Source organism: Chelonus insularis, unplaced genomic scaffold (genome assembly GCF_013357705.1).
Source record: "Chelonus insularis isolate UGA/USDA-ARS -01 unplaced genomic scaffold, ASM1335770v1 contig_397_pilon, whole genome shotgun sequence".
In the NCBI taxonomy this organism is placed as follows: domain Eukaryota; kingdom Metazoa; phylum Arthropoda; class Insecta; order Hymenoptera; family Braconidae; genus Chelonus; species Chelonus insularis.
In genome coordinates, this window is record NW_023276552.1 from 61,065 (window position 1) to 86,978 (window position 25,914).

The following is a 25,914-nucleotide window of genomic DNA, read 5'->3' on the forward strand; positions in this document are numbered from 1 at the left end:
TTATCATAGATCAATGTGTTCTCACATCAGTTGTAGTAAATATACTTTGTCCGCTTGCGTAACGTAACTATCGAACAAAGCTTAGAAAAAGAAACCATATGGATGACATAAAAAATTAATATAAACTGAAGTAAATAATTAGTAAATATTAATTATAGATAAATATGCAATAAAATCGAGTACAAATGAATAATGGATATACGATTTCGTTTGGCACTTTTTTTTTTTTAGTTTATTCTAAATTTATGAATCGTCCGAAATATATAAATACATCATTTGTACAAAAAAATAACTAATGAAATCAGTGACTGAGATTCTAAAGACGTAATGAGAACAATATTCAATCACTATATGTAGTTTTAAACAAAAAATGATGAAAAGGTGGGAAATAATGTTAATAATAAAAACAAAAGTGAAAAATAAAATTTTACGTGTATGTATATATATATAAACTATGTTCATGTGTATGTATGTGTGATGAGTGTTCTCTAAACGTATTAAATTTTATTACATTAATAATGAAAAGAGAAGACACTAAATGTCATAAATGTAACATTGGTATTTTCTTTTTTATATTTATATATATATATATATGAACAGCAATTGTTGATTTTTTTTAAACACATTACGTCAAGAAAAATAAGCCGATTGAGGTGTAATATTTTATCCTCCTTCTCTTTCATTAATTTAAGCGATTAAATGAAGTTATAAAATTTATATTTATAATACACTTTACAGATTAATACTATGAACTTAAGGTGCATGTCACATTACCCATAGGTATATATAACAATTGACAGGTATCGTTTTTTTTTTCTTTTAGCTTTAATAGTTTAGTAACGGTTGTTTTAGACATACGATAATCGATAATAATTAATATCTCCTATCTCTTGGCTGTTAAACGTATTCGTTCTTTTTCAGCATCTCGATCATCTCCGACTGTCCATTCTGGGTCATTTGGGTCCTCGCCATCAGCATCACAATACGCTGATTCTGTAGTATCTGACTCAGGTGAATCCAATGCAGTTTCCTAAAATGATGCCAATTCAACATATTCAAACTTTCCTCTTCTTCTATTTTATCCATTTTCTATTTTTTCATTTGTTTCACTTTATGCAAATGAATTTCAACCCACCTCTTCAACAACTTTATCCGTTATTCTTGAGCATAAAGTTGATGTTGTCGACTGCCAATGACCATCTGGCATAACTTCCAACATTTTGTCATAAACTTCTTCAGATAAGGGAAAAGTTCTTGCTTGATATGGTAAAACCTGTTGTTTTTTTATCATATTAATAACTCATTCAAGTATATAATTAAATAATTATTCATAAAAAAATATATACCTCATTTTTTTCTTCTTCCGCAATGGAGTTGTTCATCTCTTCTTTAATTTTATTTGATGAAATAGTACGACGACGAATAGCATAATGAATAGAATTTCGATGACTATTGTCGAGAGTATTGTGGTGATCAGTATCGTGACTCATAGGTGTTGCAGGTGGAGATGTTATCGGTGAAGTAACGTCCCCACTAATGTCACTAGGATGAGGCGACATGGGATCTAGATAGAAAAAAAGTTTTATAACATATTTTTTCTTTCATTATCAACTATATTATGATAAGTAGTAATTAAATAATTAATATCACTGATAGACGTTTAGTTTTACTATGCACACTTAATAATCGATTAACTACCTGGTGTATTGGCACCACTATCAGCTCGACTATCAGCCCGACGATTATGCCGGATACGACTCTGTGGAACCATATTAACGTAGGTCATGAAGCGTTTATATTCTTCACGTTCACTGCGCTCATGCCTTAAAGCAACAGCTTCATCAGATACATCTTCAACCTGAGAACATACAGAAATAAATCAATAAGTATTGTTATACAAGGGAAAAACAACAACTTTACTGATTTTTTATTACGTAAAGAGTCAATAATTAGGTATTATTCATGATTTAAATCAGCTTACATCACTATCTTGACTAGGCCTATGCATGACACCATTTTTTACGTCTGCTTTAGTTGATTCTTCACAAAGCCTCCACCTAGAATAAATAATTAATTATAATTAATCTTATATTGATGTATTTTGATGGTGAATATTTTTCCAACTTACTTTGGCGTCAATATTTCTTTGTACTGAAGTTTTTCCAATCTTGTGGATGCTGCTACACTATAAGGTATGACAATGTTGTCAATATCATATGAATTTTGTCTCAGCCGTCTGTAATAAAAACGAAATCATTAGTTTATTGGAATAAATTGTTGTATTATTAACATGAATATTTAATAAAGAAACATATTTATTACTAGATACTTTCTAAGGTAAATAAAAATAACTTTTTCTAGTTATATTGAACTACTTTTTGTAATTAAAATAAGTACGAGAGTTAGTCGATCGTTAAAAAGCTATAGATAATAGAAAGATGGTCATAAAAATTGAAAAGAAATTTATTTTTTAGTTCACTTACATGTGCGAATTGGAACTCTTTTCTTTTGGTAAAACTTTCTCTGTAGTAGTAGGTTGCTGTAATGGTGAAGGCACTGGAGATGAATGTTTACTGGAACTCGATTGTGCACTAACATCTTCATCATCTTCAGCTTGTTGAGACACTTTATTTACCCGTTTTTTATTTAATCCTTGTAAATGTTTACCAGGAGCAAGAATTAATCTTTTACCTTTTAACATTTTTCTTTTAATCCTTGCTGTTAACAAACTCGATGATGATTTTTTAATCTTTGTTGTGTACTTGGTCTTATGTTCTGGTAATTTATTTTGCTGTTTTCTCCTTTCGATTGGTTCTTTGTTGTCTTTAACACGAGACATTCTAACGCTACCTCGCAACATTTTCTGCTGCCAGTCAACGGATTTCATGATAGCATCAAAATGAGTACTATGAGTAACTTCATCGGGAAAAGATAGTACGGGATGATAGCAGGGATCAACTAGAGCAATTCTTTCAGGTATTGAAAGTTGATCTAGAGGTTCTTGAGGTTGCATTGGATCCGTTCGACCAGTACAAAGTGCACATGATGCTAAAGTACGATCACAATCGCATCTAATAGTTGATGCCCTTGCTGCGCGTTTTGAAACTTCATGTAAGCCTTCAACTCGCAGAAGTTTTCGTTTTTTATACACTTCCGAAACAAATGGTCGAGTTCTACTTGCTGAAGGTTCATTTTCTAACGAGTTGTAACGACCTGTCGACCCTGGCAATACTCCACTATATCCATTCACTGTCTCAGGGTTATCCAACACTACGCAACCTTTGTTTGCTCTCGTATAACACTGGAGATCATTATGTTGACGAATTTTATACTCGAGATCGGATATTTGTGCTTGCAACCACATCCAACGTGCCGCAACACCCGCTCTGTCCTGAGCATATCTCCAAGCTGCTCTTTTTGATCTATTCCAACATATAATTTTTTATATCAATTATAAAATTTTTTTCAATATTTTAACTGGTTAATTTTATTATTAAAATTTTTTAATGAATCCAGAATCGAGCTAGACCAAATTTTTTAAAATCGATTACTGGAATTCCGAAATACATCTGGAAAACAATGAGTAACTACTTTAATAATAAATACGAATAAAGTTATATTTAAACATAAAAATCAATAAAAGTAAAATAAAACTATCCCTTATATTAGTTGAGTTACGAAAGTTTTTTTTCTTTCTATTGGTTTAATAATAATTAAGAAATGTTATCAGTTGCTTTAGAGCTGTTATTAAATGACTAATCAATATTTTAAGCAAGATAATAAATTAAACATAGTCTCCGAGCTACCGGCAAATAATAGATGATTGAAAATCACTTAAAGAGTTAAAAATAATTGATAACATATTTTTAACATTTAGATCTACACGAATTATCACAGTATTTTAATATCAGAGATAATTGTACCAATCGGTAAGGCATGTAATCTTTGTATGACTCTTATGAATGTTTTTCAAAAAGGGGTTTGGATTTGTGAGTCATCGAGATGATGCAATACCAGTAAAAAAAGTGTGTAAAGTCGAATGAGAAGCTTTTTTACGGTATTTTTTGAAAAAATTTGAATAAATTGTCTTGAGAATACTTACATAGGTAACTGTTGTTGATGAGGATTATTAAATGTTTGCATTTCATCACAGCTTTCTCCACCGCTACTGGAGGCCGTGCAATCAGAGTCAAGATTTGACTCAACCGTATGCAATTGTGTGGCTAATGAACCAGCAACATTTTCAACTTCTTCACCATCAATTTTAACCTGAGCTGTTCCGAACAATGGATGTCGTGTGGTGTTAGATCCACTACTACTACTACTACTACCACCAAGTGCATTATCACGCGATCCGCCTCCAAAATATCGACAACACACACGTTGACGATTCACACTATTACTTTGTGCCACACACGATTTTTCAATCTTCTGTAAAAACGCATCAAGAGTTCCTCCAATCTCCGGAAAGTTTTTTGGAGTAGTTCCTTTCGGTGAAATATTCGAAAGTTCTTGGAGAAAATATTTTTTAACACTGTGATGAGCTAATTCAAGAACACCTGTATTTTCTTCGGCAATGTGACGACCTATAATTCTTGTTTGAAGCTTACGAAGACGTCGTAGAAGGAAAGCACAACGCCTCTCGACCTCAAAATGTTTCTCTTCAACAGACTCTTGTTGTATACGCAAATTGATGTCTCGTTGCGCTTCTGAGGATTCTCCCATGTTTTCATTCATATTTATATTTTCATTTACTAAATTCATTACATCATTAACATCATTGAGAAGGTCACGCTCGAACGACGAGAAACTTTCAGACATGGGAAACATTTCAACACCAGGAGTGACACCAGATTCCGTTGATCCACTTGGTAAAATTGCATCGCCGGTTACCATAGGGGTTTCACCACCTTCTATTGAACTGATTACCTGAAGAATATCTTCAACATTTTGGCCAACAATGTCACCAACAACATTTCCTATGTCTCCAACATTAGTTGGTAACTCAGGGTTAAATTCCATTATTCGGGCGAGATCTTTGTCTGTTGGAAGACTTACGCCACCCATAGGCACATCTTCACTGGCTTTCAAGAATCCCATCTCGTCGTTCTGAGCATTAGAAGAAGGTTCACTCATTATAATATCACTAGACTCGGGTTCACTACTGTCCGGCATTACCGGACACTCCTCAGTCCTAAAATCCTCCTCCACCAACGCCTCCTCCTCGTAATCCAGTTCCTTGGCCTCGTCGTTGTGATTTTTTCGCTCTCGCGTGATCAAGTCAGATCCGTTCGCGAACATCGACAAACTATCGAGACCATTTGAGTATTTAGAATTGATGACATCGCGAATAAGCTCTTTGGAAATACCACGCAGACACTGTTCGTCTATTTTCGTTGGCTGTACGTTCGCTGATACTACGAACTTTGCCAGGACCTCACGATTCTGGCAAACCTACAAATATGAATACAAACCTTTAGCATTGTTTTCATCAATAAGTAATATTTTTATAAACATTTTGATGATGTTTACCTGTGCAGCCTGCTCTGGGGAAAGAAATCCACTAGCCGGTAAAGGGGTAAGCAAGTCGTCAGGCTTTTGAGGACCACCTTCCGTCAGAGCAGGGGCCATCACTGCCACTGACGCAGCTGGTGCCACTGCCTCGACATCCAGAGGCTCCCACCGGCACCGACGCCCACGCCTGTGCTGCTCAGGCGCCGTGCTTACTCCCATTCATCCATCACTCGACAGCCTCGTATCGCTCTGCTACTTCTTTCACTATTTGATCCAATAAATTTTCTTAAAACCTTACTTCAGTCTATTACTTTTATGATAATCTTGCTGATAAAATAATCTATTTAAGTTGTGTCAACAGTCCTCACAGACGTCTTTGGAATCATTTTTATTTAAATTTCAAATAGTTCTTCTGCAAAAAAAATAAATAAAAACAAAAAATAAATATTTGAATTTCACTCATTAGATAATATTTAAGAATTTAATTTAAATATTTTCAGTATTTAACTTACCAATTTAGCTTGAGTTAGTTAAAAATCAGTTAGAGTTTATTGACAAATACTTCCGTCGACACAGCTAAGTGTAATCACGAATGACTTCCGTTCCTCAGCCGGATCTTTGATCTGTAGGCATAAAAATGATTTTTTTTTAGTTTTATTATGTTGACTAGTTTAAACTTGATTAATCTAGTGTATTGCAATCTTGGGGAGACCTAGAGGGATCATCAGAGGACGAACATCATACGGCGTTTAAAAAAAATACCTAGAGCATTTTGTCTGGGAGTGCCGGGTGGTAGAGAGTGAACGAGAAGCCGAGATAGAATGTAAGAGAGAAAGAGAGAAAAGGGAGTTTGCAAGGGGAGGCAAGTTCATACTGAGCTGACAAGGGGTGGCGAAATTCTCGTCGTTGAGAGAGAATAAAAAAACCGGCTTCTTCAGGGCGTCGCTGGCTTTTAGAGAAGACTTTTTTCTCCTCAATAACAGCTAAACTGGCGCATCACCACGTGATTCAAGAGGTCGATAGAACGTATGACGGTATAATTGTTTTTTAACAAAGAGATCACGTTGCTCACCAGGTCTCCGGCTATTATTTTAACCCTTTTTCCCGGGCACACGTGCACGTTTTTCCTATTCTTTAGATTATCAAACAATAAAAATGAAAAGTTCAAGTATGATAGACAACACAGGACAATTTCACAGTCTCTTAATGAGTATTTTGCAGTTCTGAACAACGTGTAGATATGATTCTTGCGCTTCCACGTAGACGAGCGCGACGGAGAGCGTCAACGACAAGGGGCGCGGTGATGAGATGGTCGATGAACAAGAGACAAAAAGGATAATGTACCCATTATGGTTAGGATAACGTTTTGATAACGTTAGACATTAATAAACGTTGTTTTTTTCTTTCTTCAAATACAAAGATAACATAAATGTGCAAGTTTAGAGCAAGACGTTAAAAGCAGTTGAGTCTCGCAGAAATGGCGGCGGTAAAAAAAACGCCACGAGCTTCAACAAGCGGTGCAGATCCTTTTCGGGTCGCCCGGAATCCTCTCTTTCTTTCTTCTTCGTCTTACAATTCCTTTCTTTCAGTCTCTTGTTCGTCGTTTCTTTCTCTCCATTCTCTATCTTTGTTTCTCTCACATCCAATAACGTATTAAAGTCGTCGTCAATTCATTCTATCTCTTTCGCACAACACACACACACACAACACGATCTCGCGGCTTCGTTTCCTCCTCCTCCTCGTCGCGTTGCGCACGCGGGCGCGGGACAAGAGGGAGCTTCGATGAGGCAGCCAAAGACCACCTAGCCACTCGCGTCACGCTTACCACGGGTTCACCAAACGAATCACAAATTATTTTCTTCTCACTTCCTGTCTCTTCTTTCTTCAATCGGTCAGCTCAGCCACTTGGTACACTCGTCAAATTCCAGCAAAATACATTTTAAAAATTAACAAAAAAAAAAGAAAAAACGCCTAACTATTCCGTCACACCCAAGCGGTCACGACGGGGACACGTAATGTACCACGCACGGTGGGAATTGAACGTGGGTATTTGCTTCGGCTCCGTACGACGCGCTGCTGCTTTTCGTATAGTCCTGACGCGCTGCGATGCTTCTCGCTCCCTCTTTATTCACGCTCTCTCTACCTATTTCACTCGCACTCATTTATGAACACTAGTGTTCTGTCATTTTCTCTCTTTCTCAAATGACTTTATCAATCTATCTTTCTCTGTCTGTATTTCCCCGCGCTCCTTTTCTCCGCAGCGACATGAAAGAACTTGAATTTTGCTTACCACGTCACTTTTGAAATGTTTAATGGCTATTTTTTTGCAATGAACACAATTCAATCGACTTATTTCTTGATCAAATTCAACGACGCCGTAGTGTTAATTATTTGCCAAGAAAATTTAACGAACGTGCTCAAGGGGTAATGGGAGAACCTCTAACTCCGCCGTTGGCGAAGCGGGATCGACCAATACTGCGGCGCAATGGCCGGATGTACCCTCAACGGCCACGATGGCCAATTCCAAGCTCTTTATTGGTTGAAAAACAAAAATGAATGTCGATCGCCTTTATGTCCGTCTAACGTATGTTTTTTATTGGTTGAATCCGTGAGATCTTGTTTTGATTCGTCAGAACAAACTAATAAGGTGACGCTACAAATTGCGACCACCATTTGGCGGGTGTTCATGGTTTTCGCAGTGGCTCTCTCTTCTTCCGGTTTTTACTGGGGGTCGAGAAATGTTGATCTTGGTCAGTTGTTTTGACCTTTGAGGTCACATTAACTGAAGAATAAGTATTTTAATAATTAAAACTTATATTATTTGACAGTTTATATTTATTATTTATTGAAATATAAATACTTATAATTATAACAAAGTTATTTGTAAGATGAATTATTTATAAAGTATAGTGTAGTTATTCAAAGGTGATAGAAAAGTAAGGTTAAGTTTCAACAAGTGATCGTAAAAAATTTAGTGGTGAAGTATGAGTGTTCTAATTGTTGTATAAATAATGTTGGCAGTTGAATGTGTTTGATTGTGTATTTATCTTAATTTGTTACACGGATATTTTACTAGACTGAAGATATTGGGATTCTTAATTCATACTCATTATTATCTGTAACCAATAAACATACATAGATATATATTTGATCTAGTAAACAAAATCTATACAAAAACCGGAAAAAAATATTTACCTGAAAATAATTGAGCCAATGATGACGATTCTTTGAAGTGAATCGTTAGGTTATTATCAAAACTTATCACAGTATTTTTAGCACTTTCACACCAGTTCCAAAATATTAATTTTTGATTTCTTGCTTCTAGATCTAATTGGAGAAGTCTTAAATTTTTTGCTACAGTTGCATCAATTCTATGAATATATCGTCCATCAACAATAACTGGAGCTGTTGATGATTTTCTATCACACCTATAAATCACGAATAATTTTTAAAAATAATTATCATAGTTTTCAAGATATATTATTTAATACCTACCAATCTATAATACTTTCTCGAAGATATTCTGCTGCTGGGAAGCTTAAAGATTGTTCCGGAGAAACATATATGATGTTGATTCCATCAACATTATTTTCTTCAATTGATAACCCAGGTCTGGCAGTTAAGTACAATAAAATGATTAAATTCAAAACGATTCCAATCACCATTCCATACTCTAAACTGAACAAAAGACAGCAAGCCAATGTCACAGATAGAGGGATCAAATCAACTTCTACGGTAAATAAATCGATAAATTATACTATGAATTTAAACTAAAAAAGAAATAACTAATTGTAATATTTACTTTTAGTTCTCCAAAGGACGACAAAGATTTGAAACTCCAACATATAATACATAGCAACTATAATCACAGCAGCTAAAGTAGATTTTGGAATAAATTTAAATGCGGAAGTGAGTAATCCACACGCAAGAAGAACAAGTGAACCTGTAACTATTCCACCCATTGGAGTTTGCACTCCTGAAGCATAGTTTACAGCAGTTCTAGTAAAACTTCCTGTTACTGGCATTGATTTAACGAAACTGCCAAAAATATTGCACAAGCCCAGGGCTAACATTTCTTGATTCGCATCTAAAGCTCGACCTTTTGCTGGAGAATAATAAGTGAAATTTATATAATAAAAAATCATAAATCATACTTCAATATAAATTGTGTTATTTACCAAAAGCTTTTGCTATGGCAATGCTTTCAAGAATGGCAATTAAAGGAACTGAAGCGAGACTTCCGCCTAATTCTTTTGTCATATCAAGGAAGTTATATGTTTCGTTGTGATAGACTGTGGAGAAAGGAGGTAAAGAAAACGGTGGAAGACCTTCAGCTATTTGTCCTGTTATGATGAAAGGATAATAATTGTATGTAGAAAAAATATAAGCTAAAACTATTCCAGCTATCACAACTACAGCATTTCTTCCAAGAGATAATAACCATAATATTTTTCTGTAAATATTGCCACTTCTACTGCCAGGGAGTAACTAAAATAATATTAGCATCGATTAATCTCCTTATAGTGATTCATGTAAGTATAAATATCTTTTATAGAACTATTTCTTACTTTAAGTCCAACTAATGCCACAATACAAACTAATCCAAGAAGTGTATCCCACAGTTTAACCTTTTGAATGTTTAAAACGACCTTAATGATGGAATCAATGAAGTTTTCTGTTCTCCCTTCAATGCCAAAGAGTGTATGAAACTGCGAAGCAGCTATAATTAATGCAGCCGCATTTGTGAAGCCACAAATTACCGGCATGCTGATGAAATTTACCAGAAAGCCGATATGAAGTATTCCCATTGTTGTTATAATACAGCCAGTTAAAAAACACAGAAGAACCTTGAAAGTAAAAAGATGATCATTAATAATTTATCTGTAAATGCATATTTTATTTTAATTCAACATCTTAGCTATTTATATTATTAGTAAAAATTTATTATTACCGCAAAATCTACTCCAAGATTGATTACATAAGGTTGAACTAAAAGTGCCATTATTGCGGTAGGTCCGACCGTCACATCTTTGGCACTACCGAAAATAAGATAAACAAAACAGCCCATAAACCCACTGTATAATCCATACTGAAATAAATTAGTTGATAACAGTTAATTATTTGCCATAACATTGTCATTGTCATTTTAGTTACAGCAGTATGTTATCTAAATTACCTGTGGAGGTAGTCCAGCTACAACTGCATAAGCAATACCTTGTGGAATGGCTGTAAGACCCACTGTAAGTCCAGCTAATGAATCCTGAAGAAGTTTACTCCAGCTGTACAACGGTAGCCATCCGAGAATTGGAATTTTCTTCAGTAAACAATCCCTCAATCTGCTGTTGGCTGGTAATGTCATGTCTCTACCTTTTGAAGTAATAAAAAAATAAATAAGTCATTAGTTATGCAACGTCATATTTAATAATTTTATTTTCTAGAATCTCACGAGCAGGGATAAAACTGTAAGTGATCATTTTTGCGCGTATTTTTAAAATTTTTTGAGTAATTAATTTAAGAGTAATTGCAAAAAGGAACTTGAGTCACAAATAAGGACGTATCCATTGAACGTTTGAAAATGAAAAAAATGTGATAACGGTACGATATTTAAAATTGATATGATAAATTACCCTTTAATTTTATGGTCTTCGAGCACTAAGTAATATTTTTTATTTCATGATATGTGTTCTTGCGTAATCTAATGGCTAACTGTCGTCAAACACAATATAATTAGATTCTTAGTAGTCTGCGCGAATTTTAATAGCTCATATAGTTATCAAGGTCACTACTATGATGATTAATTATTCACTTGTTTATTGACATGGATATTGATGATTTCTAACGGGAAATTCTACGAGTACTACCATTTTAATTGGTCTGTAAAGTATTCCGATTGATTTCATAACAAAATTTAAATCTTATCTTTCAATTTTGAATTAATTAATTGAAATTTTTCAAAATATCGGTCATTTGATTGAATAAAGGTTTTAGATAAAGATTTAAGCAAAATAATTAAGCGAATGCTTATCACTGATTTACAAAGAAAACGAACTCCCGCCACGTTTTAAAGCCTCGTGGTAGTGAGAAAGTATGAAGGAGGTGTGTAAATCAACAATTTATTTTACGATAAGCTCATTAAATTACCCAGCTGATAAGACAGTACAAAACACTACTTTATATTTGATATATCGAATGGTCAAAGATTGTCTTTTGTTGTCGAAAGTACTATTAATTGTACTATTCACATCATGAATAATCATGATAACAGAGAAATGAATACAAATAAGATTTATGAAGAAGAAAAATATTAATTAATCCATAAATATCCTTATTAATCTGTATTTAATCTAAATATTATTTATTATTTTTATTCGAAAAAAAAAAGAAATTGCAAGTTATTTAACTGTCAAATAAATCACGAGACATGATTATTAATGGTAATATAAGATAAATTCCTCAGTTATTTAAAATTTCAACATTTATCAGGAGTATCTAATCACAAAGTATGTGCTTTGTGTTGTCTTTCTTCATCACGAGATCTCACGTGCTTTATCTGTCTATAAAATATCTCATATATTCGATTTGACAAGTGATTATAAACCACTAACAATATAAATAAATAAAAAATCGATCGATAATCGAAAATGTAATTAGATCTTTATGTCAAGGTTTATCTATTTGAATTGTTATCAATTCAGCTTCATTTTTTAACAATCTTTTAGCCGGTATATTATCAACAATCAATAACAACTATATATTGAAGTAGGAATGACAACAATAGTAAAAGAATAACAATACATAGTATTAAAACTTGTTGACTTTGCAAATTATAAATAATTTCACTATTTAAAATCCAAAAATCAGAAGCAAGATTGTGTATATTGATTAGACTTGAATACAACTGAAATTAAAGTCAAATTAAATCGAATACTTAACAAAACATTCTATATTGATTAAATAAGCTAATACAATTGACAACACGTGTATAATATGAATATAGTTAGTGATATAAACAGTTGCGAATAAATTTAATTACATCGTTAGCATTGTACAAGAACACAATAACTTGATCAGTGAAATATAAAACTATAATATTTCGTGAAGAAAGATTGCAAATCAAATATCACATGATGGTTTGTGAATTGATAGTGTTATTTAAAACTTTATTATTTTATAAGAAGCTAAATGATTGGCGAACTAGAAAATCCTAATTCACATTTGTCCTTTGAATTTGTATCAGTGATACTTACGAAGAAGAGGAGTTCTTTCTGAAGTAATGTCATTGTTTACTGTCAAAGACATTGTTTATTGAATTGTTAACTAACCAGGATCACTCATTTTTCACTTAGATCAATAGACACTTGTCTACTACAATTTCCACTACGCTATGTATGGATATTGCACATCCTGCTACGCTTGAATGATAATAGAGGAATCTTTATATCACTTCATTTAATTTTTTAAAAGTATTCCGTTGCATTGAATATTATCGATTTCATTAATCATAATTAACAATAGATTATAGGAAGTTTTGAATAATTATTAATGCAATCAGTTTGAATAATTCTTTTTTTTTTATTGATCACATTTCAATTTAAGTAATGTGCAAACTTATTGATTTTATTCGATTATTAGTAATAATTGATTCTAATAAAAAAAATGTAAAGAAAGAATTCATAAATTAATATACAATTATAATTATGAATAATGGATTATTTTCTAAACTAGTAATTTATTCATTATTTGTAAAGAAGATAATCAGATAAACCAATACAGACAGGAAGTAAGAAACAATGAGATTGTTTATAACTGCAGTTTAATAATATTAACACTTTTGTATGAAATAAGATTGATCAACAAATCAATCATCAGAAAATAAGGAAATTATAGTAATATATTCCATTTTTGTGTCTTTATCCGATTAAAATTGACATTGAATTATTATGAATGATTCAAAATAATGATATATCAATTGAATTTTTTATCTAAGTGAACTTCATTCGTTTATTTGATTATTTTGCTATCAACATGCACTAAGTTGCACAAACAACCTTCAAACTTACACAATTGTTAGGATTCACAGAAGATTCGATTTGGTTTCGTTTGAATGATTATAAATAATCAACTCATCTATCACTTGTTTCAATTTTTACTATCTGCCGGAAAAATTTGTTTTTTTCCCCAGTTATATAACTTTTATATTCTTGGTAGAATCTTTGATCATAACTACATCTCAATTTTGTAGAATATTCTCAGAATAAAAAAGTGTAATTTGGAAAAGATATTTTTAAAAAATGTTAAAATCATGCAATGCTGGATGATTTTTTGATAAAATAAAAAAAGGCAGACGATTGCATGTTATATCATATTCATAAAAATTGTATAATTGTTGTAAAAAAACAAATTTTCTGTTGGTACAATAATTAATTTAATAATATATATGTAACTTTCTATTATTTCTACCGAAATGATGTGCGCATAAAAAAATAATTGTTAAAGCGTTTGAAATAATTTTTTCGTGGTTTTATTGTGGTATTTCTCAATCTCTTCTATGTCTATTTTAATAATCACACCACAATTACATTTATTAAGTATTTTGTTTTGAATTTTTAACCATCAGTTAAGGCAATCATATTAAAAAATGTACAATCAAAAATGCTTATAAATGGCGCCGTGGCTTAGTTGGTTAAAGCGCCTGTCTAGTAAACAGGAGATCGGGGGTTCGAATCCCCCCGGGGCCTAGTGTTTGTTTTTTACTAATTTTTTTAATGTAAACAAATACTGATGGCGTAAAATGATAAGTCAATTATCTAGTCTACCTATTTATTTTATTGTATAATTATAAAATTCATCTATAATTTTATTAATGCTTACTCATCTACTCTTTGCATCAAGCGTGAAATCTTCAAAACATTTACTATCTTGAAGGTAATATCCATTAATAAGAATAAGTAAACATTGAAAGAAATAACTATTCCAATTATTTTGATAATTCTTCAATGAATTTATTAGTATCAATTCATTATTTATTCAACGAACTATTTCTTATTATCAAGTATTAACTTTGACGTAGTTTCGATAATGTATTTGTTACATTGGATAATATAATCTGTAATTAATTAGTAATATTACACATTATTATAGGTAATTACATGTAATTCAAAACCATTTTGTAAAGAGTTCTTTGAAATTTAGTTGGAATTTTTTTCAACGTGAAGTATATTTTATTATAATAATAATTGATAAAAAATAATGGTAAGTGCGAAAAGTATAATATTTAAAATAATTTGCTGATTAGACAATTTAAGATTTTTTTAACATGACGTAATACAAACGGAAGTCAGGGGGACAGATTAAAATCAGCAAAGAATTCACTAGTGGGTTTATAATCGTTAACAATGCATACAATTGTTGTGTTACGTATTATACCTTTCGTAATTGCGCAACTGTCAACTTTAAATTATTTTTCGGAAAAGAAGTTAAGTATCTTAGAATGAATCGTGATGGAATTTGGTGTCATTTAAAAAAGATAAGAAGATAAAAAAAGAATAAATATACCTAAAAATTTGGCAACGTAGCTTCAAGATACCCTCTAAAAGCCAGTAAACTGCCTCGTGTATCACCTCTCTTCTCGTTTTTGCGTCTCTAGTTCAAGGTTATGGGGAATACACGAATAAAAAAAATGCATGGGTCCACGTGCAGTCCTTTGACGTGTTTCAAAATCACTCAAGGCCAATTGGGAGTAAAATACTGCGCCAGAATATCCGGTTTGATGTAACTTGTGTATTTCGCAGTTCTTTTTTGAGACTCTCTCTATTTCAATTTCATTATTATCATTGATAATAATGCAGTTATGGGCATTGCTCTATTTTTATTATATCCCATAAATATGCATTATGAAGTATGAAAACAAAATTCTCCATTAGATAACAAAATTTAAGTTTATTTTCTGATTGAATCTGTCTAATTATTTTCTTCGTGGAATAACAATTATTAATTCATATTGAAGATGAATTAATAATTTTCACACAAAGTTTCATCATTGTTAAATAATTTATTGGAGATTTAACAATTTAATTGTACGGAACAATGTTAATTGAAAAACTTCCTCGAAAAAAAAAGGTAAAAATCATCCAACTTTTGGTTTTTAATTTATGTATGACAATATTTTGAGCTTTTTATCAAAAATGTTTCAATTTTTTAAATAATTTAAATATCAAAAAGTATATTGGAAATGTTTTTTGTTAATTTGTTTCAGGATAATTTAATTATTGACGAAAGAAGCTTGATTTGGTAATGAAATATGATGAACATAAACCACAAATAAAATACTTAAAAAATTAGCTAATGGCCACCCAAGCTATAGTGGTTAAGCACGTGGTGTTGTTTTGAATATGGAATCATAGTGTGATTTCTAAAGCATGTGAGATTGCCCCTTCTCTTATGTTACGTATACTATTCTTAATTCCTCACACATCAACATAGGGGGTTTTCCTGTATGGTACCTGATAGTTAGAAGTCTGTACAAGCTAAGCAGTGAAATTAAACCACCGGTGACTTTTGCAACGAACAGACGTATTAGTTATTTGCTCCGGAATAAATAATCAATTATTGACTAATAATCATTTACTTTAACATATGAATACATTTTAGTTTGTTGTTTTCTTTGACTGTTTTTTTTATCCAATTTTAAATCTATACATAAAAAGTTGAAGTTTTTTAAAGTGTGCTCAATAAGTTTTTTTAAATAATATAATAAAAATTTTTATAAGTTATGGATTAAGACGTATTGTAGGATAATTGATAAAAAGTTTAATCCATAAGGTAAGAAAATATTTCAATAAAATGATTATTATGCTTGCCTGTCAGTTGATTAATTTATAGTAAAAACTGTTGGTTTAAAATATTCATACGTATCACGTGCACTGTCCTGGATTTTTTGCAAGTATTTATTTAAATATCAGAGAAAGCACGAGAAGTTTATATATCAAGTATGTATGATACTTATATAGATATATATATATATATATCTACAACAAGCGTTTAATTAACTTTCGCGTTCATGCACATACTGATCCGTGTAAAATGGCCAATTTTTTTATAAACAATACAGTGCTAACATTATATACACGTGATTCACTAACAAAAAACTTGACGTGAGATTATTGTAATCAATTAAACGTTCAAGCGTTAGAAGAAATATATAATTAAGTTGGTGTTATACTTGATTCTTGCAATTTATCGTTAAGAAAAAAGCTGAAATAATTCTTGACACAATTTAATTTGTTATTAAATACAGTAATTTATCAATAATACTCTTTTTTCTTCAGGTGTTGGAGGTGTTACGTGACAATGTAAACTCATTCTATCATCCTGAAGTGTGTTTTATTCAGTTTCATAAACGAGAGGGGTGCATCAATAATCAGTGAAAAAATTTCTAAACCTCAAAAAGGAGAAGAAGAAGAAAAAGCTGATCATAATTATACTTAATTCAAGAAATCAAAAAAGGATTATTTTATTAGTGATTATAATTAGTTGTCTATCATAATTTATACTAAGATGTCTAAATACGAGGTCAAGGACGAATTCGAACCAGATGTAGCACACGAAGTACAGCTTACAGGATTCACAAATTCACCCGAAAGTTTGATGACGATACGAAATCCTATGAATAGCCTCGAAAGTCGTTTGGGTATCTCAGAAAATCATGAAAAACCAGTAAATGGTCAAGGTAAAATAGTTAAATACCAATAATATAATGAAATCGTATAAACAAATCCTCGGGAAAAAATTGGTTCTGTATCTAAATAAAAATCAACATCATATTGTTGTTGTCTTTGATCATTTAAATGCTAATTATATGATTCAAGATGTAGATTGAAAGCAATTGTAAATAATATGAAGACTATATTTAAAAAAAAAGTACAATTAAATACCATGGAAAAATACCATTCAATGTGATTCAGAACACCGTTTTATCAGCAATTATTTATCGTTGCGAAATAATGTGACGTGATTGTAAGAAATCACAATATCGATCATAAGATTTGAAATTAATTTTTTAAAATTATTTTTTAATCATTTCACATTTGTATATTTTTCTTTGATATTGGACTAATTAGTTAATTGGTGGTGCAAGTAACAAAAATTGATAATCTGGAGAGATTAACTTCATTGGCAGAGATTGATATATAAATAAAAGGAAATGAAATCAAGTGCAAAACACACTGGGTCTAATCATAACAGCATAGTATTTGTTGGAATAAAAGTGAAAAATGTCCCAGGACTATAAAAGTAATTAAAATTTTATTTATAAATTATCCAATCGATGACGTGTTCAGACGAGTGAACGGATGATTCTTCTCAGTGATCAAGCTCGGTTAATGACCTAAACTCACGTGAACAATCGCGTCACAGTTTTTTTACAACTAAAGGATGTTAGATGATAAAAAAACAAGAGCTGAAAAAAATAAAATCATTAAATGATATAAAAATAATCAATTATAATGTGTAGAAAATGATCAAGCATACTCTTTATATTATTTGTTATATAAAAATTATTATACGTAAAAAAACGACAAATAAAAATTCGATTTTATTCAATTGTTTAAGACCTTGCATGAGGCCGTTCTATAAATAATAATGCTCAAGTTTCTGATTATATTAGATAGGTTTTATAGAAAATAAATACAATAATCTAACAAATGTTTACTAACAATTTCACAAAACTTCTAGAAAAGTTAATAAATTTTTTTTATCGTTACAGTCGTTGATTCTTGTCAAGTTAGATCAACCTCTTCCACAGGAGTCCAATGGTTCACAGAAAGATTGAGAAAATCATTCACCAAAAAATTACTTTACCGAAGGATACCAATATTAGATTGGCTACCAAATTATCAACGAGACTTTATAGCATGTGACTTAGTAGCTGGAATAACAGTTGGACTTACGGTGATTCCACAAGCCATTGCTTACGCTAATGTGGCTGGGCTTCCTCCTCAGGTATTGAGTGAATTATGTAATTCATTATCATACAATGTGAGGTGAATTACTAAAATATGTCTGATCAAAATATTAATAATAAATATTTTATAATGAAGATGGTTAACCTGAAATTAATATTAAGTATTTTTCAGTATGGATTATATTCTTCCTTCATGGCATGCTTTGTTTATACAATCTTTGGATCATCTAAAGATGTACCAGTTGGTCCAACAGCCATAGGAGCAATTTTAACTAGAGAAACACTTCTCCGAGCTCAAGTAGGACCTGAATTTGCCGTTCTCTTGACCTTCATAGCAGGCCTCGTGTCATTGCTCATGGGGATCCTGCAATTAGGTAATTACTTGCTTTGATGTTTATTAAATGTCTCCAATCACAAGAAAAAATATTATAGTGAAAGGACGAGTATTAGAAAAATTTCAAGGTTTATTTATTCTTTAAATACACAGAGATATGGATTATTTTCTATTTATTTACAATCTTTTATGTCATGCAGATATTTTTGTATCATTAATTATTATAACTACTTACCAATAAATTACTTGAATAACATATTGAAAAAGTTAAAAATAAATTACTGTAATGCTGATTAAAATTCATTTGTTTTTATTTTAATATTTATTTTTTAGGATTTCTCATTGATTTTATTTCTGGACCAGTATCTGTAGGCTTTACTTCAGCAGCTGCTATTATAATAGCAACAAGTCAAGTTAAAGATGTTCTTGGTATCCGCATTTCTAGTGGTAAATTTATTGATACCTGGCATAATGTTTTTGAGCATATCAGTGAAACTAGATTATGGGATGCTCTTATGGGTTTCACATGTATTCTTGTACTTCTCTGCCTTCGAGTATGTGTATTTATTATAGTGATTATATTGTCTTCATCGGATTGATTGAAAGATGATTGATAAAAATAATTTATTTATAGAAAATAAAGGACATTCCCGTGACCTCAAAAGACAAGAAGAAGCAATTGATGGTTCAGAAAATGGCTCAATCAATTCTTTGGTTTATATCAACGTCAAGGAATATACTGGTTGTCATCACAGGTGCAGTAATTGCTTGGACATTGGAAAGTCACTTGGGGTCTTCTCCTGTTATTCTTACGGGTCATGTGAAAGAAGGACTTCCTAATTTCCAGTTACCACCATTCAATACAAAACTCGGCAATCAGACCTATGATTTTATAGACATGGTATCAGTTATGGGTTCTGGATGTCTTGTGGTACCACTTCTCAGTCTTTTAGAAAGCATTGCACTTGCTAAAGTCTTTTGTAAGTTCTCAAATATTTATTTTTTTCTTAATGATTATAAAAAATAATATTTTAACAGTATATAACTCACTGTGTAAACAAATTACAGCTGATGGAAAGTCTATAGATGCAACTCAAGAAATGTTGGCATTAGGAATTTGCAATGTTGTTTCGTCTTTTGTATCCTCGATGCCAGTGAGTGGAGGTCTAAGTAGAGGAGCTGTTAATAATTCGTCTGGAGTTAAAACAACGCTTGGTGGAGTCTACACGGGAATTTTAGTTATTCTATCTTTACAATTTTTGACACCTTATCTTTATTATATACCTAAAACTGTACTTGCTGCTGTCATTATTGCAGCTGTCATTTTTATGGTTGAATTTCATGTTGTCAAACCTATGTGGAGAACTAAAAGTAAGTCTTTATCTTTATTAAATAATTGAATTTACAATTGATTACTGTTACGGATTAAAAATGTTACAATATTATTTTTTTTTACAGAAATAGACCTCATTCCAGCAACAGTTACTTTTATCTGCTGCCTTTTTGTTGGTCTGGAGCTCGGAATGGTGATCGGAATTGGCGTCAATCTACTCTTTTTATTATATGCATCCGCCAGACCATCTCTTCGTGTCCGCAAAGTTGTGGTAAATAAATAAAATTCAATATTATTCTTTGTACAAATCAATTAACCTTTGATTAGTAATTTATTGCATTAAAACATATATCATTTTTAGAATCCGGGAGGATATGAATATTTAATGATAACACCAGACAGAAGTTTATCATTTCCAAGTGTTGAATATGTGAGATCCATAATAAGTAAACACGGAACACGTGAAGGTACTGAAGTACCAGTGGTTATTGATTCCACACATATTCAAGCAGCTGATTTCACTGCTGCCAGAGGAATTAAAAATCTTATTGAAGATTTTGCTAAGCGAGGACAACCCTTGATATTTTTTAATCTTAAACCTAGTGTGATAGCTATTTTTAGAGGAGTTAAGCCATCGGAAATGAGAATTTGTTCAAGTGAACAGGAACTTCATGAAAGCCTTAAGGGTAAAATCATTTCAATAATTATTCTCTTATATTTTTTATTCAATAGGTAAAAATATTCTAATAATATTATTATTTAATAGATTTAACAACAATTTCAACCATCACTATCACCAGGCACTAATGAAAAAAATAATGTTGAAGATTCTTCCTGTGGAAGAACAGTACTGAAGACAAAGGAGTACGTCCATATAATGCCAGAATAAATATAAGTTTTTAACAGTAAACTTATTTCTAAGTTTATGGAGCAACAGTATTAAATACAGTAGCTTAAGAAGACCTTGAAAAGAAATAAAAGTTAAAATAAAAAATTTGATAAAGATTTTAATAATTTTTGAAAAAAAAATTGATATACATATATTAAGTTTAACGAAGTTATGTACATTACAAATGTCACCTCTTTGTACAAAATATGAATTTATTTTATGTACTTATTACCTCAATTAATTTTTTATTCCCTTATTTATCATCATTAGCGTTTACAATCGAGTTTCCTTGCTCCTCCAGATGGTGTAGCGATATAAAATGACGCTTTTCCGGAATAACTGTAAATTAAAATATTTATTATCAAATTGGAGTCAGTATAGCGGTAAATTATAATAATTTAATTCTGCTTTAATAGTAATTATTTACGATTCATTGATAGACTTGATAACTTCATCAACAGCAGTTTTCAAAACGAAAGTTATCGTACATCCGCCAAAACCAGCACCAGTCAATCTACTTCCTCGAACACCTTGAACCTTTCTCGCTGCATTTACAAGTGCATCTAACTCTGGCGATGAAACGTTGTAATTATCACGTAATGAGTCATGACTTTCATTCATTAACTGACCGACTTTTGTATAATCGCCGGATTGAAAAGCTGATGTTGCCGCTAAAGTTCGAGCATTTTCATTGATAACATGAGTTACACGTTTTAACATTATTTGTGGAGCACCTTGCTGTTTTAGAGCTATAATATTTTTTTAAAAAATTAATAATATCAAGTATTTGTTATGATGTAATTATTATTATCATAAGAAAGTATTATTACTTTCAACTTCATCCAGAGTCACATCTCGTAAGCTCTTTTTCCCCAACTTTTGGGCAGCTTCAAAGCAAGCATCTCTACGTTCACGATATGCACTAGTAGACAATTTATGTGGAGAGTTGGAATTTGTAATAAGAAAGACATGATCATGAAATTGATCCATAGGGACATGAGTTACAGACAAATCTCTACAATCAATAAGTAATGCATGATCTTCTTTTCCCATGACAGATATAAATTGATCCATAATTCCACAAGGTACATTAGCGAAATCATGCTCAGCTTTCTGACAAGCTAAAGCTTTATCTCTTGGATCTTTTGCTTCAGTTCCTGTGAGTGCTTCAAGAAAAGTGTATGTTGCAACTTCTAATGCTGCCGAACTGCTTAATCCTGACCCCATTGGCACTGATGATACAACCACAGCATTGAATCCAGGGATAGGAACTGTAAAAGTTTATAAATAAGTAATAGAATAAAATTTTATACTTTTAAATAATTGTTAAAATTTACCTGGAAAATTGACCATGCAACCTTTCATATAATTTGCCCATTTTGGTTCTCCAGGCTTGATTGATTCGCGGTTGCTGACATCAAATTCTATTTTGCTCACAGTGGTGATGGATTCATTTGTAGAAATTATCACACATTTATTTGTTCCATTTGGCTTTCCTGCGATAACAGTCACCAGTGGAAGCGCCTAGAATAATTAATAATTATTTTATCAGAAAAGAAGTAATGATAATTGTATCAAAATGAAGTTTCGAGACATAAAGTTAGAATATAATCGTGAATGTACGTGTATGAGTTGGATCAAGAGATCCGCTGATAAAATAGATTCATTGAACTGATAAAAATATTAAAGATCAATTATCTAATGACCTCTGAATGTCAATTCAATGTATTCTATAACTTATAATTTCTTAAGACATAATGAATTATTGAAAATATAATAACCCTGTAAGATAAAAAATAAATATTTTTTAATAAACATTTTACGTAATGATCTAAATAAAATTACATAATTACCATTGGTAAAACGAATCCTTCATTGTAATCAGTATGTTCTCCAATTAAATTCACTCTCCCGGGTGCGCAAACACAACAAGTTGCCTCGTCACCGAATTCTTTAGCAAAAGTATTAAGAGCATCAACTCTAACATTGTCAACTTTTTTGATATTTGAAGCCATTATCTTACAGAACTTCTTCTCAATTTATTTATTTCAAACGGTGATATTTTTCATCTGAAATTACATAAATTAATGAATGAATATCTCTTGCAATTATCGATCTATTCTCACTGAATGTAGAGATAAAACTAACAACATTTCATAAGCTACACACGATGATCTACGTAATATGCGTGAAGAATAACATTATTTATTAGCTGTTATTCAATCAATACATGTATTGTTGACCAATACAGTATATAACTTTCAACGTCTAATACTTCTTTTTGAAACTCGGTGATGTTTTGTTGTGATAAAAGTGAAATCAGTCAAGAAGCATTCCATGTAATTTTATTTAATTATCGACATTTCTTCCGCGTTTGTCAATTTTGCGCGCGCAGCTGATCTTAATACACAGATATTTGTAAATTTGGCAATTTTTGTCTTTTAGAAATTAAATAAATGACTAGATGATGCAAATTGTAATAAATAACAATGAAAAATAGTGAATGATAAAAGAACAATAACAAAAAGTGTCATGCAATGTCGGTGTCGGATCCACTTATCAAAGATTTAAAAGGTATTGTCTTTTTGCAAATATTTACTTTTAAGGTTAGAACTATTGTTTTATCGTTATGTCAACTAAAATAATTGTATTAATATATTTATTTATTGACTTTTGATAATTAAATACATACGCTTATTTTTGGAAAAAAAAATTCACCGAAATTATTTCATGAATAAATTCTATATATGCATACACATATTAACACTTATTGATTTTTGAAATGTCGCAAAGGTCATAACCTGGATGCGCAATTACTCTGACGTCATCGACCAATTTGATATTTACATTAAACAATTAATTATACGAATCATTACAAAAGTTTAAAGTAATCATATTTGATGTAATAAATATTAATTTAATAAATCAAAATATTGCGCATGCTTGGAATTTTTTTTTGACATTTAATTTAAAAATATTTTCGCGCGTCACTGACTGTCGGTAAATTTTATGGCGGTAATTTTTTAATAATTCAAAAATTGTGTATTTTTCAGGATGGATAAGGAAATTAACAGAAGCTAAAACTGTGATAAAAGACGATAATTCCGATCTAAGATTTTTCTGTGAATGTTTAGAAAAATGTCTACGAAAAGGAATCTTACTTCGCATGAATTCTATCCAATTCTTCAAAATATTCGAAGTCTGGCATTGGATGAAAGATATAGCTGACAAACATATAAAATTTTTATACACATTTACTTTAGCTGTTGAAAATGTATCACAAAATCAAAAAGTTCAAACGTCCACTGGAAAACTTAGACTTCTCATTCGTACATGTTTGACCAAGAAATGCCTTCATACACCTGTAGAACTGTTGGTCAGAACACCGGGAATGGCTCTAGATTATTACGAGCCTAACAGTATTTTAGGCGATGAAATATTAGGAGAGATTTTTCTATCTGCCCTGTTACAAATTAGTAAATTACAATTTAATCTAAATCTTAGAAATGCACGATTTTTGGATGAATCCTGGCAACTCCCTGAATGTCATTTTATGGAATTAGTGCCTTGTAAAAGCCTAGGAGTCTCTGTTTGGTAATTAAATTCAATTTAACTTTATTACTTTTATTCTCTATTTTTATCAATATATTTCATTTTCCAGTTTCACAAACGGAAAGGCTTTAGTAGTCAATGTCCAAGAAAATTCGGTTGCAGCAGAAGATGTGAGTATTTAATTTTTCATTGCTCTTCAAAGTTATTTATTAAAGTACTTATTTAGTCTCATTTATATGTTTTCAGGATAAAGTAGAAATTGGGGACGTTTTAGATGAAATAAATCGAGAAGTTTTAACATCAAATAACCGAGGGAATCTTGGAAGAATAATAAAAAAATCATCAGGTCTACCAGTAGACCTTTATGTTATAAAAGTATGTACATGAATTCATGAAAATATTTGTGGAGTATTGAAAAATAAATGTAACTGCATTTTTAGGGCCGATTTAAACAAAGTGGTGATTTTTATGGACCAATTATATCGTTAATAAAACAATCTGGTATTGAACGAGCTCAAAAAGTATTGAAATCACCCAAAAATACAACTGACAAAGTATTGGAAAAGTCTGAAGAGGTAAACAGGTCTGCTGATACAGATCCGAACATTGGTTATCAAGTGACATATTGCGGATCAATCTCCACTGGAACGGAAGGTGACGTAAAACAAATTGAGCCTGCAATTCGCAAACTTTTAAAGACTGATGATATTAAATCCATTCACGTTCGATTTGAGTGCTTGGAAATAGGAGTTAAAGTTACTCAGAAATCAAATGAAGAGGTAAAAATAAACCATTCAGTTTACCATGAAATTTATTGATAAAAAATTTTGTTTTAAAGGTGTTATTGAATCAAAGTTATATGGAGATATCCTCTTGTGGTCGAACTGGAAATTTTCCTGACTATTATGCTTTCATTGCTGGGTAATATAAATAGTCAATAATTACAATAGTTTTTAATATTGAAGACAAACATATAACAAAGTGTAAATAACCAAACTTATTTTTTTTATTTTACAGGGATAACAATTGCAATGTAGCAACGAATTTCACTGCATTTATTTTTCACCATCGAAATGACTATGAAACACAAACAATACTGCAAAGTTTGGCCCAAGGATTTCATAGAACCCATTATGCTGTATAATATATCATATCAAAGGCCTATGGTAAATATATATCATTGTTGTCATTAAAATTATAGAAAATTGTTATTAACTATTTATTGAATAATAAATTATGAAACGATATAAATAAAACCTGATTATTCATTTTAAGATTATGGAAAATATTTATTATAACAATTGACACTCATTACGAGCCATTTCCTTTTT

General features: G+C 31.3%; 5 protein-coding genes and 1 non-coding gene across 14 annotated transcripts; 3 read left to right on the forward strand and 3 right to left on the reverse strand.

Annotated features, from left to right (window-relative positions):
* Positions 1-883: 883 nt before the first annotated feature.
* nsl1 (non-specific lethal 1) lies at positions 884-8,000 on the reverse strand. Its single transcript, XM_035084797.1, has 11 exons — positions 7,805-8,000; positions 6,027-6,137; positions 5,533-5,926; positions 4,103-5,454; positions 2,484-3,422; positions 2,129-2,236; positions 1,982-2,057; positions 1,699-1,858; positions 1,347-1,564; positions 1,136-1,273; positions 884-1,030 (listed from the first exon to the last, which is right to left on the reverse strand). The coding sequence occupies exons 3-11, from the start codon at positions 5,731-5,733 to the stop codon at positions 884-886; spliced, it is 3,339 nt and encodes a 1,112-aa protein (XP_034940688.1). The 5' UTR covers positions 5,734-5,926; positions 6,027-6,137; positions 7,805-8,000.
* Positions 8,001-8,489: 489 nt separating this feature from the next.
* On the reverse strand, positions 8,490-12,946 carry LOC118067716 (sodium-independent sulfate anion transporter-like). Of its 3 annotated transcripts, XM_035084614.1 has the most exons (10): positions 12,762-12,946; positions 10,691-10,881; positions 10,466-10,603; positions 10,296-10,361; positions 10,083-10,223; positions 9,693-10,002; positions 9,317-9,619; positions 9,010-9,244; positions 8,710-8,942; positions 8,490-8,630 (listed from the first exon to the last, which is right to left on the reverse strand). In XM_035084614.1, exons 1-10 carry the CDS (start codon positions 12,811-12,813, stop codon positions 8,587-8,589), a joined length of 1,713 nt encoding a protein of 570 aa, XP_034940505.1. In that variant the 5' UTR covers positions 12,814-12,946; the 3' UTR covers positions 8,490-8,586. The 3 variants fall into 3 exon arrangements, with proteins under 3 accessions (XP_034940505.1, XP_034940503.1, XP_034940504.1); XM_035084612.1 differs by having other exon boundaries at positions 10,083-10,361; positions 12,762-12,944; XM_035084613.1 differs by lacking the exon at positions 12,762-12,946 and adding an exon at positions 11,142-11,788 and having other exon boundaries at positions 10,083-10,361.
* Positions 10,721-21,046, forward strand: LOC118067714 (sodium-independent sulfate anion transporter-like). Of its 5 annotated transcripts, XM_035084607.1 has the most exons (11): positions 10,721-10,863; positions 10,953-10,976; positions 16,842-17,242; positions 18,278-18,513; positions 18,648-18,849; positions 19,143-19,363; positions 19,444-19,789; positions 19,878-20,180; positions 20,268-20,413; positions 20,504-20,828; positions 20,909-21,046. In XM_035084607.1, exons 3-11 carry the CDS (start codon positions 17,071-17,073, stop codon positions 20,947-20,949), a joined length of 1,992 nt encoding a protein of 663 aa, XP_034940498.1. In that variant the 5' UTR covers positions 10,721-10,863; positions 10,953-10,976; positions 16,842-17,070; the 3' UTR covers positions 20,950-21,046. The 5 variants fall into 5 exon arrangements, with proteins under 5 accessions (XP_034940498.1, XP_034940500.1, XP_034940501.1 ...); XM_035084609.1 differs by lacking the exons at positions 10,721-10,863; positions 10,953-10,976 and adding an exon at positions 12,213-12,644; XM_035084610.1 differs by lacking the exons at positions 10,721-10,863; positions 10,953-10,976 and adding an exon at positions 14,579-14,655.
* On the forward strand, positions 14,179-14,252 carry TRNAT-AGU (transfer RNA threonine (anticodon AGU)). The gene has a single exon. It is a non-coding gene; the product is annotated as a tRNA-Thr (tRNA).
* Positions 20,847-23,874, reverse strand: LOC118067718 (galactokinase-like). 3 transcript variants are annotated; one of them, XM_035084617.1, is made up of 7 exons: positions 23,724-23,874; positions 22,885-23,100; positions 22,369-22,555; positions 21,862-22,302; positions 21,459-21,780; positions 21,264-21,370; positions 20,847-21,105 (listed from the first exon to the last, which is right to left on the reverse strand). In XM_035084617.1, the coding sequence occupies exons 2-6, from the start codon at positions 23,044-23,046 to the stop codon at positions 21,298-21,300; spliced, it is 1,185 nt and encodes a 394-aa protein (XP_034940508.1). In that variant the 5' UTR covers positions 23,047-23,100; positions 23,724-23,874; the 3' UTR covers positions 20,847-21,105; positions 21,264-21,297. The 3 variants fall into 3 exon arrangements, with proteins under 3 accessions (XP_034940508.1, XP_034940510.1, XP_034940509.1); XM_035084619.1 differs by having other exon boundaries at positions 20,847-21,106; positions 21,261-21,370; XM_035084618.1 differs by lacking the exon at positions 23,724-23,874 and adding an exon at positions 23,180-23,380.
* Positions 23,416-25,839, forward strand: LOC118067717 (uncharacterized). The gene is made up of 7 exons (XM_035084616.1): positions 23,416-23,605; positions 24,085-24,625; positions 24,693-24,753; positions 24,830-24,958; positions 25,024-25,362; positions 25,422-25,504; positions 25,601-25,839. The coding sequence occupies exons 1-7, from the start codon at positions 23,569-23,571 to the stop codon at positions 25,725-25,727; spliced, it is 1,317 nt and encodes a 438-aa protein (XP_034940507.1). The 5' UTR covers positions 23,416-23,568; the 3' UTR covers positions 25,728-25,839.
* Positions 25,840-25,914: the final 75 nt, after the last annotated feature.

Coding starts and splice junctions, on each gene's coding strand:
- nsl1 (XM_035084797.1), bottom strand. CDS start 5,733: ATGGGAGTAAGCACGGCGCCTGAGCAGCACAGGCGTGGGCGTCGGTGC. Junction 2,237..2,483: donor AAGAGTTCCAATTCGCACAT/GTAAGTGAACTA, acceptor TTTTTATTACAG/ACGGCTGAGACAAAATTCAT. Junction 1,031..1,135: donor CGGATAAAGTTGTTGAAGAG/GTGGGTTGAAAT, acceptor GCATCATTTTAG/GAAACTGCATTGGATTCACC.
- LOC118067716 (XM_035084612.1), bottom strand. CDS start 12,813: ATGTCTTTGACAGTAAACAATGACATTACTTCAGAAAGAACTCCTCTT. Junction 10,882..12,761: donor AGAAAGAACTCCTCTTCTTC/GTAAGTATCACT, acceptor TTACTTCAAAAG/GTAGAGACATGACATTACCA. Junction 9,620..9,692: donor TGCCATAGCAAAAGCTTTTG/GTAAATAACACA, acceptor ATTATTCTCCAG/CAAAAGGTCGAGCTTTAGAT.
- LOC118067714 (XM_035084607.1), top strand. CDS start 17,071: ATGTCTAAATACGAGGTCAAGGACGAATTCGAACCAGATGTAGCACAC. Junction 17,243..18,277: donor AAAACCAGTAAATGGTCAAG/GTAAAATAGTTA, acceptor TTATCGTTACAG/TCGTTGATTCTTGTCAAGTT. Junction 20,829..20,908: donor ACTTCATGAAAGCCTTAAGG/GTAAAATCATTT, acceptor ATTATTTAATAG/ATTTAACAACAATTTCAACC.
- LOC118067718 (XM_035084617.1), bottom strand. CDS start 23,046: ATGGCTTCAAATATCAAAAAAGTTGACAATGTTAGAGTTGATGCTCTT. Junction 22,556..22,884: donor AAGGATTCGTTTTACCAATG/GTAATTATGTAA, acceptor TAATTATTCTAG/GCGCTTCCACTGGTGACTGT. Junction 22,303..22,368: donor TTGCATGGTCAATTTTCCAG/GTAAATTTTAAC, acceptor AAACTTTTACAG/TTCCTATCCCTGGATTCAAT.
- LOC118067717 (XM_035084616.1), top strand. CDS start 23,569: ATGTCGGTGTCGGATCCACTTATCAAAGATTTAAAAG. Junction 24,754..24,829: donor ATTCGGTTGCAGCAGAAGAT/GTGAGTATTTAA, acceptor ATATGTTTTCAG/GATAAAGTAGAAATTGGGGA. Junction 25,363..25,421: donor CTCAGAAATCAAATGAAGAG/GTAAAAATAAAC, acceptor TTTGTTTTAAAG/GTGTTATTGAATCAAAGTTA.